Source organism: Episyrphus balteatus, chromosome 1, assembly GCF_945859705.1.
Source record: "Episyrphus balteatus chromosome 1, idEpiBalt1.1, whole genome shotgun sequence".
NCBI lineage: Eukaryota > Metazoa > Arthropoda > Insecta > Diptera > Syrphidae > Episyrphus > Episyrphus balteatus.
In genome coordinates, this window is record NC_079134.1 from 54,704,586 (window position 1) to 54,724,897 (window position 20,312).

The 20,312-nt window shown below is 30.9% G+C and overlaps 1 protein-coding gene across 2 annotated transcripts; it reads left to right on the forward strand.

The window, feature by feature from the left end:
- Positions 1-3,441: 3,441 nt before the first annotated feature.
- On the forward strand, positions 3,442-20,312 carry LOC129920954 (facilitated trehalose transporter Tret1). 2 transcript variants are annotated; one of them, XM_056002529.1, is made up of 8 exons: positions 3,442-3,644; positions 13,323-13,558; positions 13,615-13,745; positions 13,808-14,000; positions 14,054-14,201; positions 15,399-15,613; positions 15,686-15,952; positions 20,104-20,312. In XM_056002529.1, the coding sequence occupies exons 1-8, from the start codon at positions 3,599-3,601 to the stop codon at positions 20,251-20,253; spliced, it is 1,386 nt and encodes a 461-aa protein (XP_055858504.1). In that variant the 5' UTR covers positions 3,442-3,598; the 3' UTR covers positions 20,254-20,312. The 2 variants fall into 2 exon arrangements, with proteins under 2 accessions (XP_055858504.1, XP_055858505.1); XM_056002530.1 differs by lacking the exon at positions 3,442-3,644 and adding an exon at positions 12,573-12,630.

Here is a 20,312-nt window from a genome sequence, read left to right on the forward strand (position 1 = left end):
ATATTGTTCATTTTGAGTGAATTCTGTTTTGAAATCAAGAAGATAATTTTTATTCTGAGAAGCGTTCTTTTTGTCATGTTTGTCCGAATTAAATACTTTCAGAAAGCTTCTGAATGATTCCAGACGCTTCCGGAGAGCCAATCGACAACGACATTAAGGGCGTGTGTGAATTGCTTTAAATAGTTAACCCCGTGTAAAATTTTTGACACTATTGAGGTGAATAAAAAAATTTCAGCTGTATAAAGTATTGTTTAATATATTTCCCTGCTTCTTTTCTGCCATGAAACTCCTTTTTACTAAAAAACAAACAAAACAAAACCATCTGCAAAAAAAAATTTAACCTAATTTAACCAGGTCCCAGAGCCCATTAAATTTTTAACAAGTGAAAATTTTGTATTCACCTCAATAGTGTCAAAAATTTTACACGGTGTTAACTATTTAACGCAATTCACACAGGGCCATGTCAAAAAAATTCTGCTAGTGAAAAAACAAAAAATGTTATTTGATTTTCCACCAATATGTACAGATATTAAATTTCAGAATTGAGTGGAAGCGATTCGAACTTTTGTATTGGATTTCAGAATGAGCGAATCTTTGAATCGAAAACGATATTAATGTAGTTGAAAAAGTTTTTGAAAAAATATTGTTCAAATAAGACCAACTATACCTACTGGATCACATCTCTTTAAATGTGTTTAAATAAAAAAGTCAGACATTTTTTTTAAGTTAAACTTTACTTTAGATATCACAACCTGCCAGTAATGAAACTTTCTCTTATAAAGATTTTAAATCGATTGATTTAAATAATCTCCATCAAGCTACTGTCTCTGCCCCCTGGACCAATTGCCGCCTACATGCAAACGCCAATGATAAGGTCAACTCTTTCCAAAATGTGTTGCTTGAACTGTATGATGAATGCGTCCCTACTAAGACGGTAAGAGTACTCAATAATTGTTGTCCTTGGTTAAGCTCGTCTGTACTTTTGGCCATCAAGCATAGAAATATACTGCATAGTAGGTGGAGGCACAGACCAACTGCTGAAAACTGGAAAGCTTTCAAGTTCGCTCGCAATCAAGCAACATACAAAATTCGAGTATCTAAATCCAATTATTATTCATCCAAACTCAACACCTCTTTACCATCAAAAAAGTTATGGAGCAATTTAAGAAAAATTGGTATTTGTAAGAACAAAGGTTCTCAATGTTTGCTCGACCCTGATGAACTAAATGATTTTTTCCTTGGTGGCCCAACTCCTGTTTATGATTTTGAACTAAACACTCAACTCAACTCTTCAGATTCCATTGCTAACCTGGAAGATTTTCAAGTGGTCAATGAAGATGATGTAGCGAAATGTGTGATGGCTATAAAGTCTGACTCTATAGGTGAGGATGGAGTGCCCATTCGCTTCGTTAAATTATTAATGCCATTTATCATTTCCCATCTCACTCACATAATAAACTGGTGTATTATAACTATCACTTTCCCTGTTTCCTAGAAAGTTGCCAAAGTTCTTCCAATTGTAAAAAAGCGAGATTGTATGACTCCGGCAGATTTCAGACCAATCAGCATCCTGCCATGCCTCTCTAAGGTCTTCGAGAAGATAATTGAGAAGCAAATTTTAAGGCACATTACATCCAATAATTTGTTATACATAAAACAATCTGGCTTTAGAGCTAAACATAGCTGCTCCACTGCTATGATAAATCTTCTTGAGGACATTAGGGTGGACTATGATAAGGGTTATTTAAATCTTCTGTGCCTGCTCGATTTTTCTAACGCGTTTGATAAAGTAAACCATAATATTTTACAGCGCAAACTGCAACGCCTCTTTGGTTTTGGTGAACGGGCATGCAAACTCATTGCTGATTATCTATCTGGTAGATCGCAGAAAGTGTTTTTTGATGGTAGATACTCACTCTCTAAACCTGTTGTGCAAGGGGTCCCACAGGGATCTATTCTCGGACCAATACTTTTCTGCCTTTTTATCAATGATCTCCCGTCTTGCTGTTCACATGCCTCAGTCCATCTATATGCGGATGATGTTCAACTCCATCTATCAAAACCCTTCAATCAGCTGGATGAACTTTCGCTCTCCATGAATGATGATCTACGTCAAATAAACGCTTGGTCTATCGTCAATGGGCTACTCTTGAACCCGGCTAAATCACTAATCATTCCTATATCCAAAAAAAAGTTTGATCTCTGCATCATTCCGGATATAAGGCTGCGAGATGACAAAATTAAAGTAGTTGAGCATTGTACTAGCCTTGGGTTTGTTATAGACCGATCTTTATCTGGGTATAAACACACCAATGTAATCATTGGTCGTTAAAAAATTTAAAGCTGCAATTTTTCTTCCTTTCTCATCCCTCCCAGTTTAACATTAGCCCTAATCCAACTTTGATCCTATTCCCAAATCCCAACTTCCACAAAGATTTGCTCATCATAATTTATCTTTTTGTTATTTTTTTTGCTTTCCTAATCAATGTTAACTTTAACTATATCTAATTACTATAAAAGATGTAATCTTACTGTACAAACCATTATTGTCAATAAATAAAATAAAAAATAATAAAGTGCACTTTATTACATACATAAATGCATTAACAAGTATGAGAGGTAAGACATAATCTGCTATTGCTTTTTTTCGTGATTTTAAAAAATTGTTTTAAAATTATTATTATTTTTTTTTTTTTGAGAGGCGTCACGTGCAATATTGTCCAGGGGCGCCGGTAGTGCTTAAACCAGCATTGGGAGCTTAAAACCAGTTTTTGAGGGTAATAAATCTAGCTGCGATGTTTGTTTTTGCAAATTCCTGAAATTTTATAAAAAAAAAAGGCCTGAGATACATACGTTCAATTGTTTATAAGAAAACATATAACAAACTCCCATACAGCGTTGATCTTAAAATCTATACTCAAAGAGGGTATAACGTTTAATCTCAGTAAGGGAATAGTATTTTCAAATTAACTTTTTCAAAATAAGGTAGGTAAGGTTTTTTCGAACTTTTGGCCAGTAGTGTTGTATACACTTCGAACTACAAGAGCAAGAACGTGTGACTCAGTCGTTCAATACAGCAATCTCTATAACTGACTCCTAAATAAAAACAACAAACGATCTTGAACGACCTTCCCAAAATTCATCCTTAAGAGAAGAATATTTATGACTAAAATTGCTTAATAAAAGATTTAAAAGATAAAAAACGTAGGTACAGAGAGATTAAAATTTAAAAATATTCTAAGATCAAATATTTACAGCAGAATCCACCTCAGTAGATTACCTCAATAATTTAATAACAAGACTACAGTTTTAAAATCACACTTGATGTTCTTTGTCTGACTTTGAATAAATTGATTTGTTTTTATTGTTTAAAAAGCATCTTATCACTGTATAAACAAAAAAATTTTGCTACTGCGAGTTTTAGATTAGGTAAGTTTAAAGTCTTTCAAACACCTTGGATGGATAGATATTCTCTCAAAAATAAGAGACATCGGCGAAAGATCGAATAGTGTACCCGAAATAATAATTGTCAACTTAAATGAGTTTTTATAGAAGAATCATTTTTTAACTTAATCAATCATAACAAATTCATAAGATAATGAGTGTTAATACAGTGATCAACCAATATTATGCGGCTGCATGTGGTTAGTATAAAAGTCAATTTGATATGGAATCATTCCTTCATACTGAACTATAATGTGTAGGGAGCTTGAAATAATTGTCCTCATTTTAAAATCGTAGATTATCGTATAAGTAGTAAATACCTATAAAAAGAAATAGTAGTAAGTCACCATTACGGAATTTCGTAATGCTATATTACTGTAAATTAAACGTGCGTTATGTGGAAAACAAAATATTCTTCTAAGGTTCTAAGAAAAAAAGTTCTGTGTATGTTTCCCAGCTATAAAATTCAAGAATCAAGATTCTAGAGTTTTAGATAGTTTAAATACCTATCTGGCATTTAGAACATGCACGACTGGGTCGGATGCTCATAAAAGTAGCTCTTATACTAAAACAAAACTATAAATTAATTTTTCTTAGAAATTTCATAAGTAATGTAAAAATAAAAAATACGTTTTTATAGTTTTAAATGGATATGACCACAAGGGAGTAGGTATGCCATTTATTTTCTGTATAAAAAGGATTTTTTCTTGGAAATTTAATAGATAGCTATTTAGCTATTCGTCTTCGGCGACAAAAAGCCGTGGTCCTAGAGTATTGTTCCTTGAACAATAAAATTCCAGCCCCCCCCCGAAATTTTTTTTTCAGAAAATCAAAAGATACCTATATTATAAACATATACAAGTCTAATATGTGCAGCACTAAATGATTTGTGTTTTGTATTTTAGTGATATGATTCCATTGCAAAAGTATAATCGCATTTTTTTATTTTGAGTATGGCCAACAAGGTTTTTGTTACAGAAACCAGGGTATACTCTTCTATAGGTTTTTTTGTGTGCTGAGCTCGAAACCGAAGTCAGAAAAATTCGATCACATCAAGTTTTTGAGATATCCCCTTTAGAAAATCGAAAATGCCGCTTTTTACCACTTTTCAGGGTTATTTTTTAGCGTTTACTTTTTTTAAATTAAGTTTTGTCTCTCTAAATCCGTTTAAATCTTTTAAATATCTATTTTCTTCCTCGAGAAATCATAACTTGAAATCAAATTGTTTGGGGCATCTCATATTTATTTGCTTTTAATGGTTTTAATAGCAAATATCGAAAAGTTCTGTATCAATTGCTTTCAAATTTTGACACAATTCTTTTAGAAACTGTTACAAATTTAATTTAAAAAAAAAATAAGTAAACGCTAAAAAATAACTTTGAAAACTGGTTAAAATCGGCATTTTCGATTTTCTAACTGGAATATCTCCAAAACGTGATGTGATAAAATTTTTCTGACTTCGGATTCGAGCTCAGCCTATAGAAAAGTATACCCTGGTTTCTGTAACAAAAACCTTGTTGACCAGTGTAATTAGCTCATGTGAAACAACTTGGATTATTTAAAATTTTGGTTTTTAAGTATTGCTAATTTCATTTAGAACTCAATAGATAGAATGTACCTGTCAATTTTCTGCTACAAAATTTCAGTGCAAGAAAAAGTCGATTTTTCAATGTTTTATATATTAAATTGTACGAAATAATTTTTTTTTATAAAGCCTTAGAATGGTTAAAATTTGTTTCTTAAAAAAAATTTTCTTGCTCGCTAACGCTCGCAATTTATATCAACCAACTTATCACTCTTTTGACCTACAAAACTAGAGATGCCGCTGAATATTCGGTCATTTTTAAATTCGTTTACCGTAAGCAGGGCTTTTTTAAACTTTTAACTACGAATTCCTCTCCTAAAAAATACTTAAAAAGGATATTGGCAAATTTTTCGCTTCTACACAGTTCAAATGACTATTTGATTTAGTGGGATTTAGAATCCACTGCAGTTACATATAGTTGATACAAAGTATTGTGATTTCTAAAAAAAAATTTTGTTTGGTCTGAGCTAACCCCCCCCCCCCCCGAAATGAAATCCTAGCTACGGCTATGGTTGTACAAAACTATAAAAAACTTGTACAAAACTTTTACATATTTTTTTTTTTATTTTTGCGAAAGGTACGAGCTGGGGAAACGTTTCCCCAGCCTGGTACTTTCACTAAGCTATATCTTTGGTTGTAAGCTTGTACAAAACTCAGCTTTGGTTGTACAAAACTATAAAAAACTTGTACAAAACTTTGACATATTTTTTTTTTAATTTTGTGATAGTTCCATCGGTACGTTTCAAATATATATCTGTTTAAGAGCCGATTTTTCAATCTTCTAATAAACAGTCAGTTAACTGTAAAGTTATTAGGCTCATAAACAATCAGAAAACAACATTGAAATTTTCAATCAAGAATAATTTATTCTACAGAATAACAAAAAAAAAAAAAAATTGTCAAATTCAAAAATATTCAAAATTAAACGTCATTTTTATTCATACATAATTGTTTTTGTATTCTTGTGTTCCTCTGTATTTTTTGTCAAAATTCTTTCAAAGCAGCTTTGACAATATACACAATATCTTTATTTAAATTATTCCTTAGAATAATTTGTATTCGTCCCTGAAAGAAGCAGATAGTTTTATTCCTAGGAATAAGCTATATCTGCCTGTTGAAAAAATGATTTTTTCTCTATCAGGGGAATAAGTACCTACTAACTGACTGTTTAACTGACTATTGAAAAATTGGCCCTAAGTTGAAATGAAAAACTTTATTTTACTGAAAAAATTTATGACAAGAAATTGTTTTCCCTCCATATCTCTAAACACTTTATACAGTATTTTACGGATATAAGAAACACTTACATATATTATAAGAAAAACTCGCTTATAAGAAACAAAACCATAAACACCACAGTACACATAATAAGGTAATATATTCCGAACGTTGTCAAAATTTGTTTGTCAAAAATGGGCACCAATCTGTCAAATCGGCCTTTGATTTTTATATTTTAATCGCAGTAAACAGGAAATTTGTTTTTGTATTAATTTATAAAATGTCATTTAAGATAATTATAAATTGGAAAATAACAAATTTTCTTGGTGTTTCTTCGCGGAAAATGGTCGATAATTGTTAAAAAATTAGTGTTGTGCGTGGTTTTTCGGTTTTTGTGCGTTTTTCGTCGGTATTTTAAAACAATTAAGAATTCGATAGCTGACGTTGGTCGCCAAATTGTCATGTTTTGACGTACCAATATCAATTTTTTCAACAAAAAAGAAGTCTTATACCTAAGAAATTTGATACATCAAACAAACATTTGTCAAATTAATGGCAGCTTTTCACTTTCCAGTGGAATGACAGCAGGATATGTACCTTCAATAATCTGTAAATATTTTGACATTTCTATTTACATACATAAGTTCGACCTGTTGCTTGTTTTTGTGTTTGATTAGACTTTGATTTAATCTTTAAAATGTTAAAAAAAGCAAACATTTTAATTTAGAATTGAAGCAAAAATAAATCACAAAAGTGAGGAACCTGACCGGAAAAGAACTCACTTATGATGCAATTTGAATTCTTTTACCTGGGTACTTGGACACCGATATGAATCGCTTTTTTGAATGATTTATAATCCAAAAATTCTTCATTTAAACTTCATTTAAATGAATGTATATAAGGGCCTATATATTTATTTAAATGACTATTTCGCAAATCATTTCTGAAGCATAAATATGATTGCATTATGAATCATTAAGGTGAAGGTAAGGTATTCAGTATTTCTTCACTTAAATGATAAAGCGTCGCGTAGCGCTTTTAAATAAGTGGCTCTTCTTTCGACTGTGTAAAATCACTTTAAAAAAGTGTGAAAGGAATCTGAAAACGGTTCTTTAGATTTATGCAAGGGTGTGTGTATTGTTTGACAATCATTTCCATGCACACTAGAGTGACCGCAACTCCCATAGAAAAAAATTTTTGTCGAATTTTTTTCGGGGGAACCCCATAAAATGTTCCGCCTTTGCAGATTTTTAGATAGCCAAAATTTCAGCTCGATTGGATAAGTCTAAATGGTGCCGACACTCGCTCAAAGTATCAAAAATCTCTGTTTTTTCACTGTTTTTCGAAGAAAATTAGCTCTAGCTCCGAAACAGATGGGGTTATTTTCACTTTTTATATATTAAATGAAAGGTAGTGTTATTACACATAATTCAGATTCAAAATTTGTTTAGTTTTACAAAAAAAAAAAATATTGTCATCAATTTAAATTTTCAGTACCTACCTCAAAAAGAGCTGAAGTGCAAACTCGATTTAAAATGAAACTTTTTTTACTGTTTTATTTAAAAAAAAAATCGAAACATTTAACAGATTTCTAAAAAACAAAATACTTAACATCGTGTTAAATTTCTTATACATAATTATTGAAGTAAATACTAAAAAATTTAATCAAGTGACTTACTTAAAGTAGTTTTAGAAGCATCAGGATATAATTTTCGGCACTCACTGACTACCTGAAGTACATATTGTTTTTGTTCCTCATCTTTAGTTAAGAGATTATTAAAATCGGTTATTAACTTGACTCCTCTTTCTGCCATGTCATTTACGACTTTAAGTGTTTTCACTTTCTTAAAGCCTTCTTTAAAATGGGGGTTTTCGGGCCAAAGATTTGGAGGTTCTTTGAGAAAACTTGTGTCTATTTTCAATCGGCCGAAAAAGTTCAATGTTTCTTTGTTCACAATATTTTTTAACCCTGCTGTGACAAATTGTTCAATTTCATGTGGATGTAGCTTTGGATTTACTATTCTGTTGGTTTCTGTTTCTCTGTTTTTTAAAATTATGTTGGCCATTTCTGATTTTTCGCCATCTGGTAAAGTTGGGTCAAAGAACGCTAGACCTACCAGCTCTGAACTCAAATACCATAAATGGTTTGAGAATTTAGCAAGAGCCTTCTCTGAAATGTCTTTGTCTATCTTGCGGTATTCAATGAAATCACGCAAAAGATCAAGATCTTGTTTAGGAGCCAGATAAGCTCTTGGGGCATTAAACCAAGCCTTGCAGTAAATTTTTACGATGAAAACGCAGATATCACCGAGAGCGTTACGTTCCTCGTTACTCATTTTAAACTGGCTTCGAAACATGAATATTTTTAAGCTATAAATAGCTTTGGCCATCCACCTAGCATGATGAGTGGCTCCTGGTGTTCTGAATCCAACTACGCTTCCATCTCATTTTCCTGCTACCCGATGGCCCAGAGGTTGCCTGAGATAGAGAAACATCCATTCTATCCCAATCCGCAGAATTCTGGCTATATACTTCTTCTTGAGCTTCCTCCTCCGTCCCCTGTGTTTCCGCGTCATCTTCAGTATCTTTTAAAATCAGTCAACATTAGCAAAGATCTAATTAAAATGATAATAATACTAAAGCTTACCAATATCAAATCTGAATTCTTCAATTCTGCGTTTTTTTCAGTAATGGTCAAGGCATCTCGATGTGCTATATCAAAGAGATCGTCCATTTTCAACGCAAATTCTTTTATTTTATTTTTGGTGCTTTCAAGCGTTTTGTTTTTATTTCGTTGGTGATTTCTCCACTCATTGTAAAGTTTTTCTAATTTAACAATGGCATCTTTTTCATATTTTGTTTGAATTCTGGCTTTTTCCCAAAAAAGAATGACAAGTCTTGCAGATTCCTTTAAATTTAATTTTACAATTCGCAAATTAAAAAATAGTGTTGACAAAACTTGACGATTTGAGGGTAATTTACACCCTGTAATTTGATGAGACGGATAGCCTACAAGAAAAATTTTTTCTCGGGTGTTTGCTGCCAATGCCATATCAACGAACACAAAATATATCTGGAAAACACTAACAATTCTTAAAACTTCTTTTAATCTTAAAACAAAAACGCAACAGAATTAATACTCACATTTTATTTTAAGTTAATTTATTTTATATACAAAGGAAAATTAGCAAAAAGCGAGAGTTTATCTTAATAAAATTATTGAACTACCAACGAAACGACTCGTGAAGCTTAAACTTCATAAAAAAAAAACAACAAATATGTATTTTACAACTGCATTTTATTTTGTTTCTATAAAAAAAAAACGTAAATAAACAGAAAAATTATTTCTCTAAAATTTAATTTTTTTTCTATTAAAAGCTTAAATCCTGAAAATTCCATAACACTTCGTTGAATATCTTAAGATTTGTTTTAGTTTGTCACGACAATTGTCAACATTGAGTTAGCCCGATGTTAAAGCGCTCGCCTATCAATCCAGGCATGGCAGGTTCAACCCCCACTGGGTGCCCTTTTTGTTTTGTTTTTTTTTTTCAGTCAATTTTACTCTGTGCTTCTATAATTGATAAAATTATTATATATTATTATATATAATACGAGAAGCATTTCAATTAGATAGGTAACATCAATCTATAACATAGAAAGTTTTATTTTAAATCGAGTTTGCACTTCAGCTCTTTTTGAGGTAAGTACTGAAAATTTAAATTGATGACAATATTTTTTTTTTTGTAAAACTAAACAAATTTTGAATCTGAATTATGTGTAATAACACTACCTTTCATTTAATATATAAAAAGTGAAAATAACCCCATCTGTTTGGGAGCTAGAGCTAATTTTCTTCGAAAAACAGTAAAAAAACAGAGATTTTTGATACTTTGATCGAGTGTCGGCACCATTTAGACTTATCCAATCGAGCTTAAATTTTGGCTATCTAAAAATCTGCAAAGGCGGAACATTTTATGGGGTTCCCCCGACCAAATTTCGAAAATCGATTTCTTGCGGACACTCTAATGCACACGCTAAAAACTAAGCCATTTTTTTAGCCTTAAGTTCACACATACTAGCTTTTAATTTACAAAGAAAACTTCCACCATCACGTTTGAGGTTTATGCCAAATCTTCTTTGTGTTCCTGAGTCTTCTTTTTTAAGGCATGTAACGTTTTGTCTGGGCGCATATTCTGGTTCTGTGAAAGAATGAAATGCTATTTTTATCATCGGAATTTTCATTCGACTTTTTCATTTTATCATTCCATTTTTGCTTTCAAGCTGGGGTCGATCACGACATACGTTCGTTTACGAATGGCCGCTATCTGTCCCTATATTTTTCTACTGATTAAATAGAGACGGTAGTTATAGTCAAAACGTTAACGTATGATCGTAATCGTGTGCCATGGTTTTGAAAATTGAGTTTTGGTATGCGTTGAACTGTAAACTAGGTTTAAACCGTTATTTTAAAGTAGGTACATGAGAGGTCGTCGTCGTCGACATTTCAGGCTATTATTTTAAAAAAAACCAACATAGAAGCAAAGCGAAGAAGATCTGCCAAATGTATTAAATGCAGTTGAAGACTTAGCTGCATTTACACTCTCAGTTTTATCGCCGATGTACGATGTTCGTTCTTGAACTAACACCGTGCAACGAGAGAATGTAAATAGTAAAACCCTCTTGTTGTTCGGTTTTAATTCAAAAAACGAACAACTTACATACCGGCGATGAAACCGAGAGTGTAAATGCAGCTTTTAAGAAAAAAAAAGATTTGCCAAGTTGTTGAAATTTTCCTGCGAATTTTGAATTCCTTTTTCGAATTCAAGGAATTCTTCTATCAATTCGAAAGGTTTTTGTGGAAGAACGACGGTGTGCGATTTCATTTCTCGTGAAGCTCTTTCCTCACGGAGTTCTTTTCGTAACAAGAAAACTTCTTCGGTGAGGAGTTTAAACATTTTTTGGGTTGCCTCTTGATTGGCAATGATGGTGTCCCTAAACTCCTTACAATAGCTGCGTTCCTTTGGAAATATTTATCTACTTTTTAGTACTTAAAACTACTTTGATCAACTTTGCTATACTGAAAAAGTAGTTCAAAGCAGCTTTAAGTACTAAAAAGTAGATAAATATTTCCAAAGGAACGCAGCTAATTACACAAGGCTATAATTAAAAACATTAGCATGTGAATAAGGAAAGTTATAACGTTTTAGTGTTTTTTTAAATTTAGGAGTTTTGATGGTTTGATTATCTAAGGACATTATTATTCGTAGGGGTGTTGAAGGGTGCTTCAACAGTTGAAGTTGTTGTATCTTAAAATTATTAAAAAGGAAGATTATGAAAGATAAAAATTAAGAAAAATTGCGATACATAATAATAAAACTATACAGGGTGTCCCAAAAGTAATGGATCACATAAAATAGGCTGATAGAACAACTTAAGGGCTCTCAGAATTTGGTAACCTTTTTGAATTCAACAAAACTGGGATTTTCAGAACAAAAAACAAACAAAAATAGACACAAATTTTCTAGAACTGTTGTTTGTTTATTTCTCTTTGAACAATTTTCGTTTGTTTTTTCTTTTTTTTTTTGCTATACCCTGTTTGGTTGAAATCAAATTGTAATATTTCTCGATCTAATTTCAACCAGTGAAATTTCACAAGAACTGCATTTGATCGAAAACGGTAAGAATTTGGGATGAACAAGTTACCAAATTCTGAGAGCTTTTAAGTTGTTCTATCAGCCTATTTTATGTGATCCATTACTTTTGGGACACCCATATTTCGTTTGATCCATTACTTTCGAAACACCCTGTATAATGTGCAAACACTATAACTCAAGTGGAAACAAATCACGTTTTGTAGGACCTGTATTTTTTGTACTCTACTCATATACTTCATAGTATAAAGTATGTACATACACTGTACATTGGGGTGTATGAGCAATTTATTTCAGTAGGAAGAGTCGTTTGTAAAATCAAAAACAATTACTGAATTATAAATTCAGCAATTTTTTTTTATTTTTATTTTAATTATTCTAACCTTTAATAGTTGGATCTTTTTTGGGATATACAATTTCTGTAGAAGTGATTGGAAAATCTCCTCCTGAAAAAATAAAGGTAATAAGGAAAAAGCAAGATTTTTGCTGAGTTATACAATTTTTCGAAGTTATTACCTGGTCTGATCATCAGAATTTTTTTATAGTTGAAATCCTCTTCTGTTTCAGTAAATATGTCTATTTCCGAGCTTTGAATTTCGGTGAGTTGAGTAGGTTACATTTTTATTTAGTGTGTTCTAAACAATTGTTTTACAGTCGTGCTCTATCTGCAAAGTTGATACCACTAACCGATGATTCAAGAAAACGCTTACATTTGTTTACACCTTCACTCATGTAAATGATAATAATATTTCTTTAATAGTAATGGAAGAAACTTCGTTAAGATTTTTATTTTTAAGAAAAATCTAATTCCTTAGAACTGCCTTGATTGTTAAGATATTCATTTTAAAGCTTTTTTCTGGTCCATGATCCATTTTTACTTTGAGACCGATTTTTTTTGAAAAATGCGTGATTAACATAATGTAATATACCTAAGGTTATTTTTTCGGAGGAAACAATTATAAACAAAAAGGCCATTCAAAAGTTTGTGGGAAACCTCATACTTTGGTAAACCTGCAACAAATAAAATCTTTGTTTTTTTTTTTTTAATTTAGCCTCAAAAGGCTGAGTAAAAAAATAATTTTCATTTAATGATTTTGTATGTAGAGTTATAATAAAGCTTGTTTACAATTTTTAACTCACTTCCAAAAAGGAGGAGGTTATCAATTCGTCTGTATTTCTTTTTTTTTATGTTTGTTACCTCATAACTTTGGACTGGGTAAACAAATTTTTATAACTCAATTCTGAATCCATGAGAAAACCATAAATCCAAGTTTCCAAGTTTTGTTTTTTTTTTTTTTATAAAAAGGATTATTTCTTAGAATATAGCCAAGAATCACACCTTTCGGTGTGTATATTTCTTTCGGTTTTAAACAACACATTCAAACAGTTCTAAGCTTATTATTTTTGTATTTCTTATATTCTAGTAAATATAGCTTCAATATCCTATGGAGCCTTCTGTGGATGGCCTTCAGCAGGTTTTCTTACACTTCAATCAAAAACTGAATCACCTTTTGAGCAAGGTCCAATGACAAATGAACAAGCTTCCTGGGTGGGTGCTATTCTCTGTGCTGGTGGATTTGTTGGAAGCCTTCTATTCTCCTGGCTTGCAGAGCGTTGTGGAAAAAAAGTTGGGTTGCTCTTAGTTGCAATTCCTTCATTAGTAAGTAGGTAGTTCCTTTTAAATGAATAAAAATTGGAAGTTTTTAATATTTTCAGCTTAGTTGGCTTCTAATACCTTTTGCAACGAGTATAAACTATTTGTTAGCTTCTCGTTTTCTGGGCGGAGTGGGGGGTGGTGCCTCGTTTTCGCTAGTTCCAGTTTATGTTACTGAGATTACTGAGGATCGGTAGGCCATAACCTAAAATCTAAAGTAAGTAGTTAATTTATAATAAATATTTTATTTTGTAGCGTACGTGGAACTATTGGATCTTTTTTGGTTTTGTCATGCAATTTTGGCATTCTTATAGTATTCGTTTTGGGAAACTTTTTATCTTATAAGGCTGTGCCCTTAATTCTAGCTACACTTCCAGTGATATTTTTGATTGGAGTTATATTCCTACCGGAAACACCACAGTATTTAATGAAGTCTAATAAGCATGAGGTAAAATGATATTCCATTACAAGATTTATAAAAAAAAACGATTTAAATTCAAGGCAGCAGAAAAATCACTAAGGTATTTTCGAAATTATCGACGAAAATCTAAAGAGCAAAATGAACTTTTTAAAGATGAACTGGAAAAACTGAAAGTAAAAAAAGGTGGAACCATTAATGATAGTAGTCCACTAGAATGGAATGATTTTAGTAAGTAAAAAACAAAGCTTAAACTACATAAAAAATGATTTTTAAAAAAGTTAGTCAAAATTGTATCATGATTTATTTCGTCTAATTTAATTTCAACTCGAGTTAGAGCAAACTCGAGTTAAAAAATTCAACTCGAGTTGCAAAACTCATTTTTTGGCAGTTTTTGCGACCACAAAATTAAAAATAATGATGCATAAAGGCTTAACTACATACACCACTTTTTGAAAAAGGACAAAAGTAAAATATTTTTTTTCTGGATAGCGAATTGTTTTGTGAAAAAGAGTAGGTATACAAATTGCTGTTTTTTAGACCAAAAAAAAAAGCTTTCTGCATCATTTGTTTTAATTTTCCAGCCACTTTCACTTTTTGAGCCAATGTAGTTAAGGCTTAAAGCTTATTTTTTGGTCTAAAAAATAATTTTTGTAGTTTTTTCCAAAAACAAATAGCGCTAGAGAGAAATACAAAAAATTTACTTCTTTAAATGTCCCCCTTTTTAGGTATTGTAGTTAAGACTTAAAGGCTTAAGCCATAACTTTAAGCCTTAAGTGGGAAATTTACAAAAGGAAAATTTTTATTTTTATCTAGCGCTATTTGTTTTTGGAAAAACACTACAAAATTTTTTTATTAAACCAAAAAATAAGATTTCTGCACCATTTTTTTTTAATTTGTGGTAGCAAAAAATGCCACAAAATTAATTTGAAAATTTTCACTTTTTGCAAAAAGTGGCAGTGGTAGTTATACCTTAAGTATGCAGTTTTGTTGTCCACATTCCAACGCTTAATTTAACTAGTCCAAATTAAATGAAAACGACAAATTGATCGGATGAAAAACGGTGAAAATATAAAATCGTATGAAAAATCGCAACTTTGGTTTTAGTTTCTTCAATTTTCTGAGAAGTGTTTTTATCCCTTTTTGAAAAGTCCCTCCTTAATTGTTGTTCTTTTTTTTAATTATTTTATTTTTTTTTTTTATCGAGTCATTAAACTCGAGTTACTTAACTTGAGTTACAACCCGTGTTAGACGAATTTTAACTCGAGTTGAAAAATTTACGGGTTGGCAAATCACTAATTCCAGCTTCATATATCGGATAAGAAACACCCTAATATACATACCTACTGCTTGACTGTTGTTGTCTTTGCTTGTGTCCCTGTTCACGTCTTTATAAAACATCCTTTTGTTCTTAAATATTTTCTTTAGATAATCCAATAGCAAGGAAAGCTTTTGTGATTGGCATTGCTTTAATGGCTTTGAATCAATTTTGTGGATGCTTCGCTATGCTTAATTATACTGCAACTATATTCAAACAATCTGGATCAAGTTTATCTCCTACGCTATCAGCCATTATAGTTGGTTTCATTCAATTAATTGGATCTTATATTTCTACAATGCTTGTGGAGCGCGCCGGACGAAAGGTTGCACGAAATTTATTTATTATAGTGTACATATTAATATTTTTTTTTATTATCTATATTCTATTTTGGCAGCTTCTTCTTGCAACATCAGCGATTGGAACTGGTTTTGGATTATTTTCACTAGGGCTTTATTCCTACCTTAGTGAGAATGGCTATCAATTGGAAAATTTCAATTGGATTCCAATAGCAAGTTTCTCATTTGCTGTATGTGTAGGCTCAATGGGAGTTTTGACACTACCATTCTTAGTTGTTTCAGAAGTTATGCCGCCGAAAATTCGTAATATTGGTTGCATGATTTGTATGGAGGTTTTATGGGTGTTTGCCTTTCTCGTTCTCAAGGTAATTGTCTTAATTGATAAAAAAATATTTGAGTTACTGATGTGCATTTAAATTAGTGAATTCATATAAAGATCGAGTAATATTTTAAGTAGAAAATAACAAAAATCCACCCAAAAGCTCCTTTCAAAATTAAAATGTTATTCTTAAAAATAGGAGCTGGATTCTTGTATAATTACACACATAGGTTGGTAGGGTTCCCAAATCCCAACCGTACTCTAAAAAAGAGTATTGTACCAATTTTAACCTCCAACCTTATGAGCTAAGTAACTCGACGGTCGCCTCTCGCCTCTTGGACTATAAGGATAAATCAAAATTTACAATCCGATGTTGCCGTGCTTTTTTTTTTTAATTAAAATTAAATTTTCTTGGAACAAAACCATTTTTTTGCTGAAATTTCATAAAACAAATGATAGCAAAAGATTCTCTAGGAAATTTAAGGAAAAAAATATGAGGGAGTAAGGGACAATCTTCCATCGTTTAAGCGATAAATGCAATTTTCTCACAAACTGACTTCAAACACAAAAAAAAATATTTTGAACACAACGGCAACACCTACAATATTTACAGACACGTTTTTAAGCCAGAATCTCATTTCTATCAGTAAAATTTAAATCCACTAAATTTAGTCAAGAGTTTTTGAAGAATAGTCCTGAACTCAAAATTTTGGAAAAAACGTTATTAAATAATTTTAAATGGCTTTTTTTTTAATTTTTTCGTAGTAAAACATGAATTTATTTAAAAAAAAATATTTTGGCCATAAATATTATTAGTTGAATTCCGAAGAGGAAAAGGTAATATATAGTACAGTTTTGAAAATATATATAAAAATTACTTCAATTTCATCGGATTTTCTTGATAAAAACTGAATTTTTGCATTGAAATAATTAAATTTCTCAAAGACTTTGGCAAATAAGAACTTTAAACTTTTGCTTTTTAACTTTAAACAATAAGGGTATTTAATGAATAAAAAATAACTTTATATTTAAATGTTGAACTTAAAAAAAAAAATAAGTTAAATTTTTTTCAAGACTTCTATTAAAAAAAATTTCTTCGAAAATGAAATACTTTTTAATTTTTTTCAAAAATCGTAATACATTTTGACATTTCCTTTTATAATTTCAAATTATAATACATGTGACCAAAAAATATTGAAAATAAATGCATTTTATAATACGAAAAAAGTTTTAAAAACGACATGTTAAGATTTTGTCAGTAATTATTTTTTTCAGAAATCTGAGTTCAATTACCATTCTTTCAAAAGCCCTGCATTCAATTAACTTAATTTAAATTTTACAAATATGACTAAGCTTCTAGCTTTTTAAAAATGTATATTTAAATATTGTAGTTGTTCCCGTTGTGTTCAAATATTTTTTTTTGTGTTTGAAGCCAATTAATAAGAAGATTGCATCTATCGCTTGAACCATGGAACCTTAATCTCATATATTTGTTTCCTTTAATTTCCTAGACAATCTTTTGGCATCAGTTAATTTATGAAATTTAAGAAACATTTTTGAAAAAAAATGTTTTTTGTTCACAAAAATCTTTAGTTAAATTTTAAAAAATCAAAACAGCAACACCGGCAATTTTTAATCTATAGATTTATATATTTTTAATTACCGACGTTTGAAAAAAAAGATCATCAACATCTAAGCTGTTCGGTCGGGTTCCCTAATATTGCCAATTTTTCAACTTTAGTTACTCCACAGGTAAAAAAATTATCGAAGTAACAAAACAAACTAGAACAAAACATTCACAAAGATAGGAAACCTGATAGCAAAACTTATGAAAATATTTATAAAATATGTTACTTAAGTAATTTTTGTACTTATTAATTAAACCTTTTTTCAGTTAAAAATACTAAAAAAAAATTATGATCGAAAAGTTATGCTAAACGTATGGTAACATTTATTAAAAAAAGGATGCTTGCCACACAGATATTTCCTTAACATTTACATTTACTTCTAGTCCAGTCATTTCTTCGGAAAAAACGGCTTAGAAATACAAAATGACGAGAAAGCTTAATTTTGGATATGTTGTAGGGGATGCTTAACTTGAAGTTTTCCTATGAGCATTTTCCGCCATTTTGGAACATAGGATAAAATTGTTTTTTTGACAATAACTCCGTCTAGATACGAAAATTTTACAAGAAGCTTTTTTGTAGCTTTTACCATGTTCTACAATTCATGCATACACATTTTTTGCGTATCATGAACAATTTAGGACATGCCATTTGTTTTTTGACATTATCTTTTTTTTGGTGATGAATATCGAAAAAATTATTAAAATAAAATTTGTGGCCCTGCTCAGACCTCAGAATAAAAAAAATATTAAAAACCAACGGCAATACTAACAGTTATGAATGATACCCTTTTTAAAAGCCAGAAGTCAAAATATGGAAAAAAAGTTAAAAAAAAAACATATTGAATACTATTTTTGTTTATGATTCTAAGCCTCCGAGTATTTGAGAAAATAATAAGAAAATAAACTTTCTAACCTACCATTTTTATTTTCTAGACCGTTTTCGCTAAAGTCAAACTTTTTTTGGTAAAAAGTATCTCTGATCCGCTTCGCGGGTTCTCAGAATTATAACTCACTTTTCGGGTTATCTGTCCCACTAAAGCAACTTCGTTCCCCGCTTAGAGTATGTAAAGTCGCCGGGCAGGCGCAAATGCCAACAGCTTTTTAAGTAAAAAGTACTAAAACTTAATTCGATTGAAACAAGAGGGGGTCCACCGGTCCACCCTCATACTTTGAAATAGATGAATAAATTGGTAAGTCTTATACAGGACTTGCTGTGTCCTGGGAGTTTGCAGGAGAGCAGCATTTCCCCATTACATACCTTACTGTTTATACATTCTTACCAGAATGAGATGCAGATTGCAGATATATTTTATGTACTCCCTCACAGAGAAAAATAGACCACATAAAATAGAACAAAAACAATAAGATTTCCCTATGGTTTTCATCCAAGAAGGAAACCTTATTAAGGGATAATAACACCTTGTAAACCATGAAATCGAGCGTCATTTTCATCAGCGTATAAAACAAAGAAGAAATATTATTTTCTTTTGGTGTTTGATGATTTAATAAAGTATATTAATAAGAAACAGAATAGGCTAGTGTAAAATTTTTTAATGATGTAAAATTTTTTAAATGGCGGTGTAGTTCAGGATGATAGTAAAATCCTGTGCTCCCATCGGGCGACCAACTAACTCCTACAGTTTTTAACCGATTGGGCTGAAATTTTGTGTGGAGCTTAGAAATACTATTCTCTAGTGAAGTACGTAGGTTTTTTTTGAAATATTAATTTTTAAAGAAATGGCATTAGTTTGAAAAAATTATTTCATTCCAAAAACAAAATTCATTGAAAAAAAGACCATAAAACCGCTAAATTTTAATATTTCAAAAAAATCCTACGAACTTCACTAGAGAATAGTATTTCTAAGCTCCACACAAAATTTCAGCCCAATCGGTTAAAAACTGTAGGAGTTAGTTGGTCGCCCGATGGGAGCACAGGATTTTATTATCATCCTGAACTACACCGCCATTTAAAAAATTTCACATCATTAAAAAATTTAACATTAGCCTATTCTGTTACCTATTAATATACTTAATTAAACTAAACAAACACCAAAAGAAAATAATATTTCTTCTTTGTTTTATACACTGATGAAAATGACGCTCGATTTCATTGTTTACAACGTGTTATTACCCCTTAAAACAATCGGGTTTTACTTATTGTTTTAAAATCTGCAAAAAAATAAAAAAAACGATGACCAGGCTGGGAATCGAACTGGAGACTTCAAATCATTAGTCGCCCACCTTACCACCTGAACCAACCTGCCATGAAAATATTGATCGCGATTTTTGTTCTAGTGCTAAGTTGCAAAAAAAAAATCAACTTTTCAGTCAAATTTTAATAAGATTTTCTCTATAAAACTAATAAGAAATCTCTTTAAAAAATCCTTATTATAATCGTTAATTTTAATAAGATTTCCTTATGAAATGTATGGACGGTAAAACAATATGGCAATCTGTTAGTTTTTAGCGGTTCTTATTTTTCTCTGTGCTATGCTGACAATTTGTATTGTCATTTAAAAAAAATCTAATAATATCATTTTATTTATTTTTTTTTTTCTTATATATTCTAGTATCTTCCGCTGATGACACTTTCTTTGGGAATGCATGGAACAATGTTTGTATTTGCATGTTGCTGTTTAGCAGGAGCTATATTTGTCATAGCTTTTGTACCCGAGACAAAAGGAAAAAGTATAGAAGCAATCATGAAAATGCTCGAATAGAAGTACATTTCTCAAAGAAAAATAAATATACTGTTAATAAAACGAAAGATTTTTTCTGA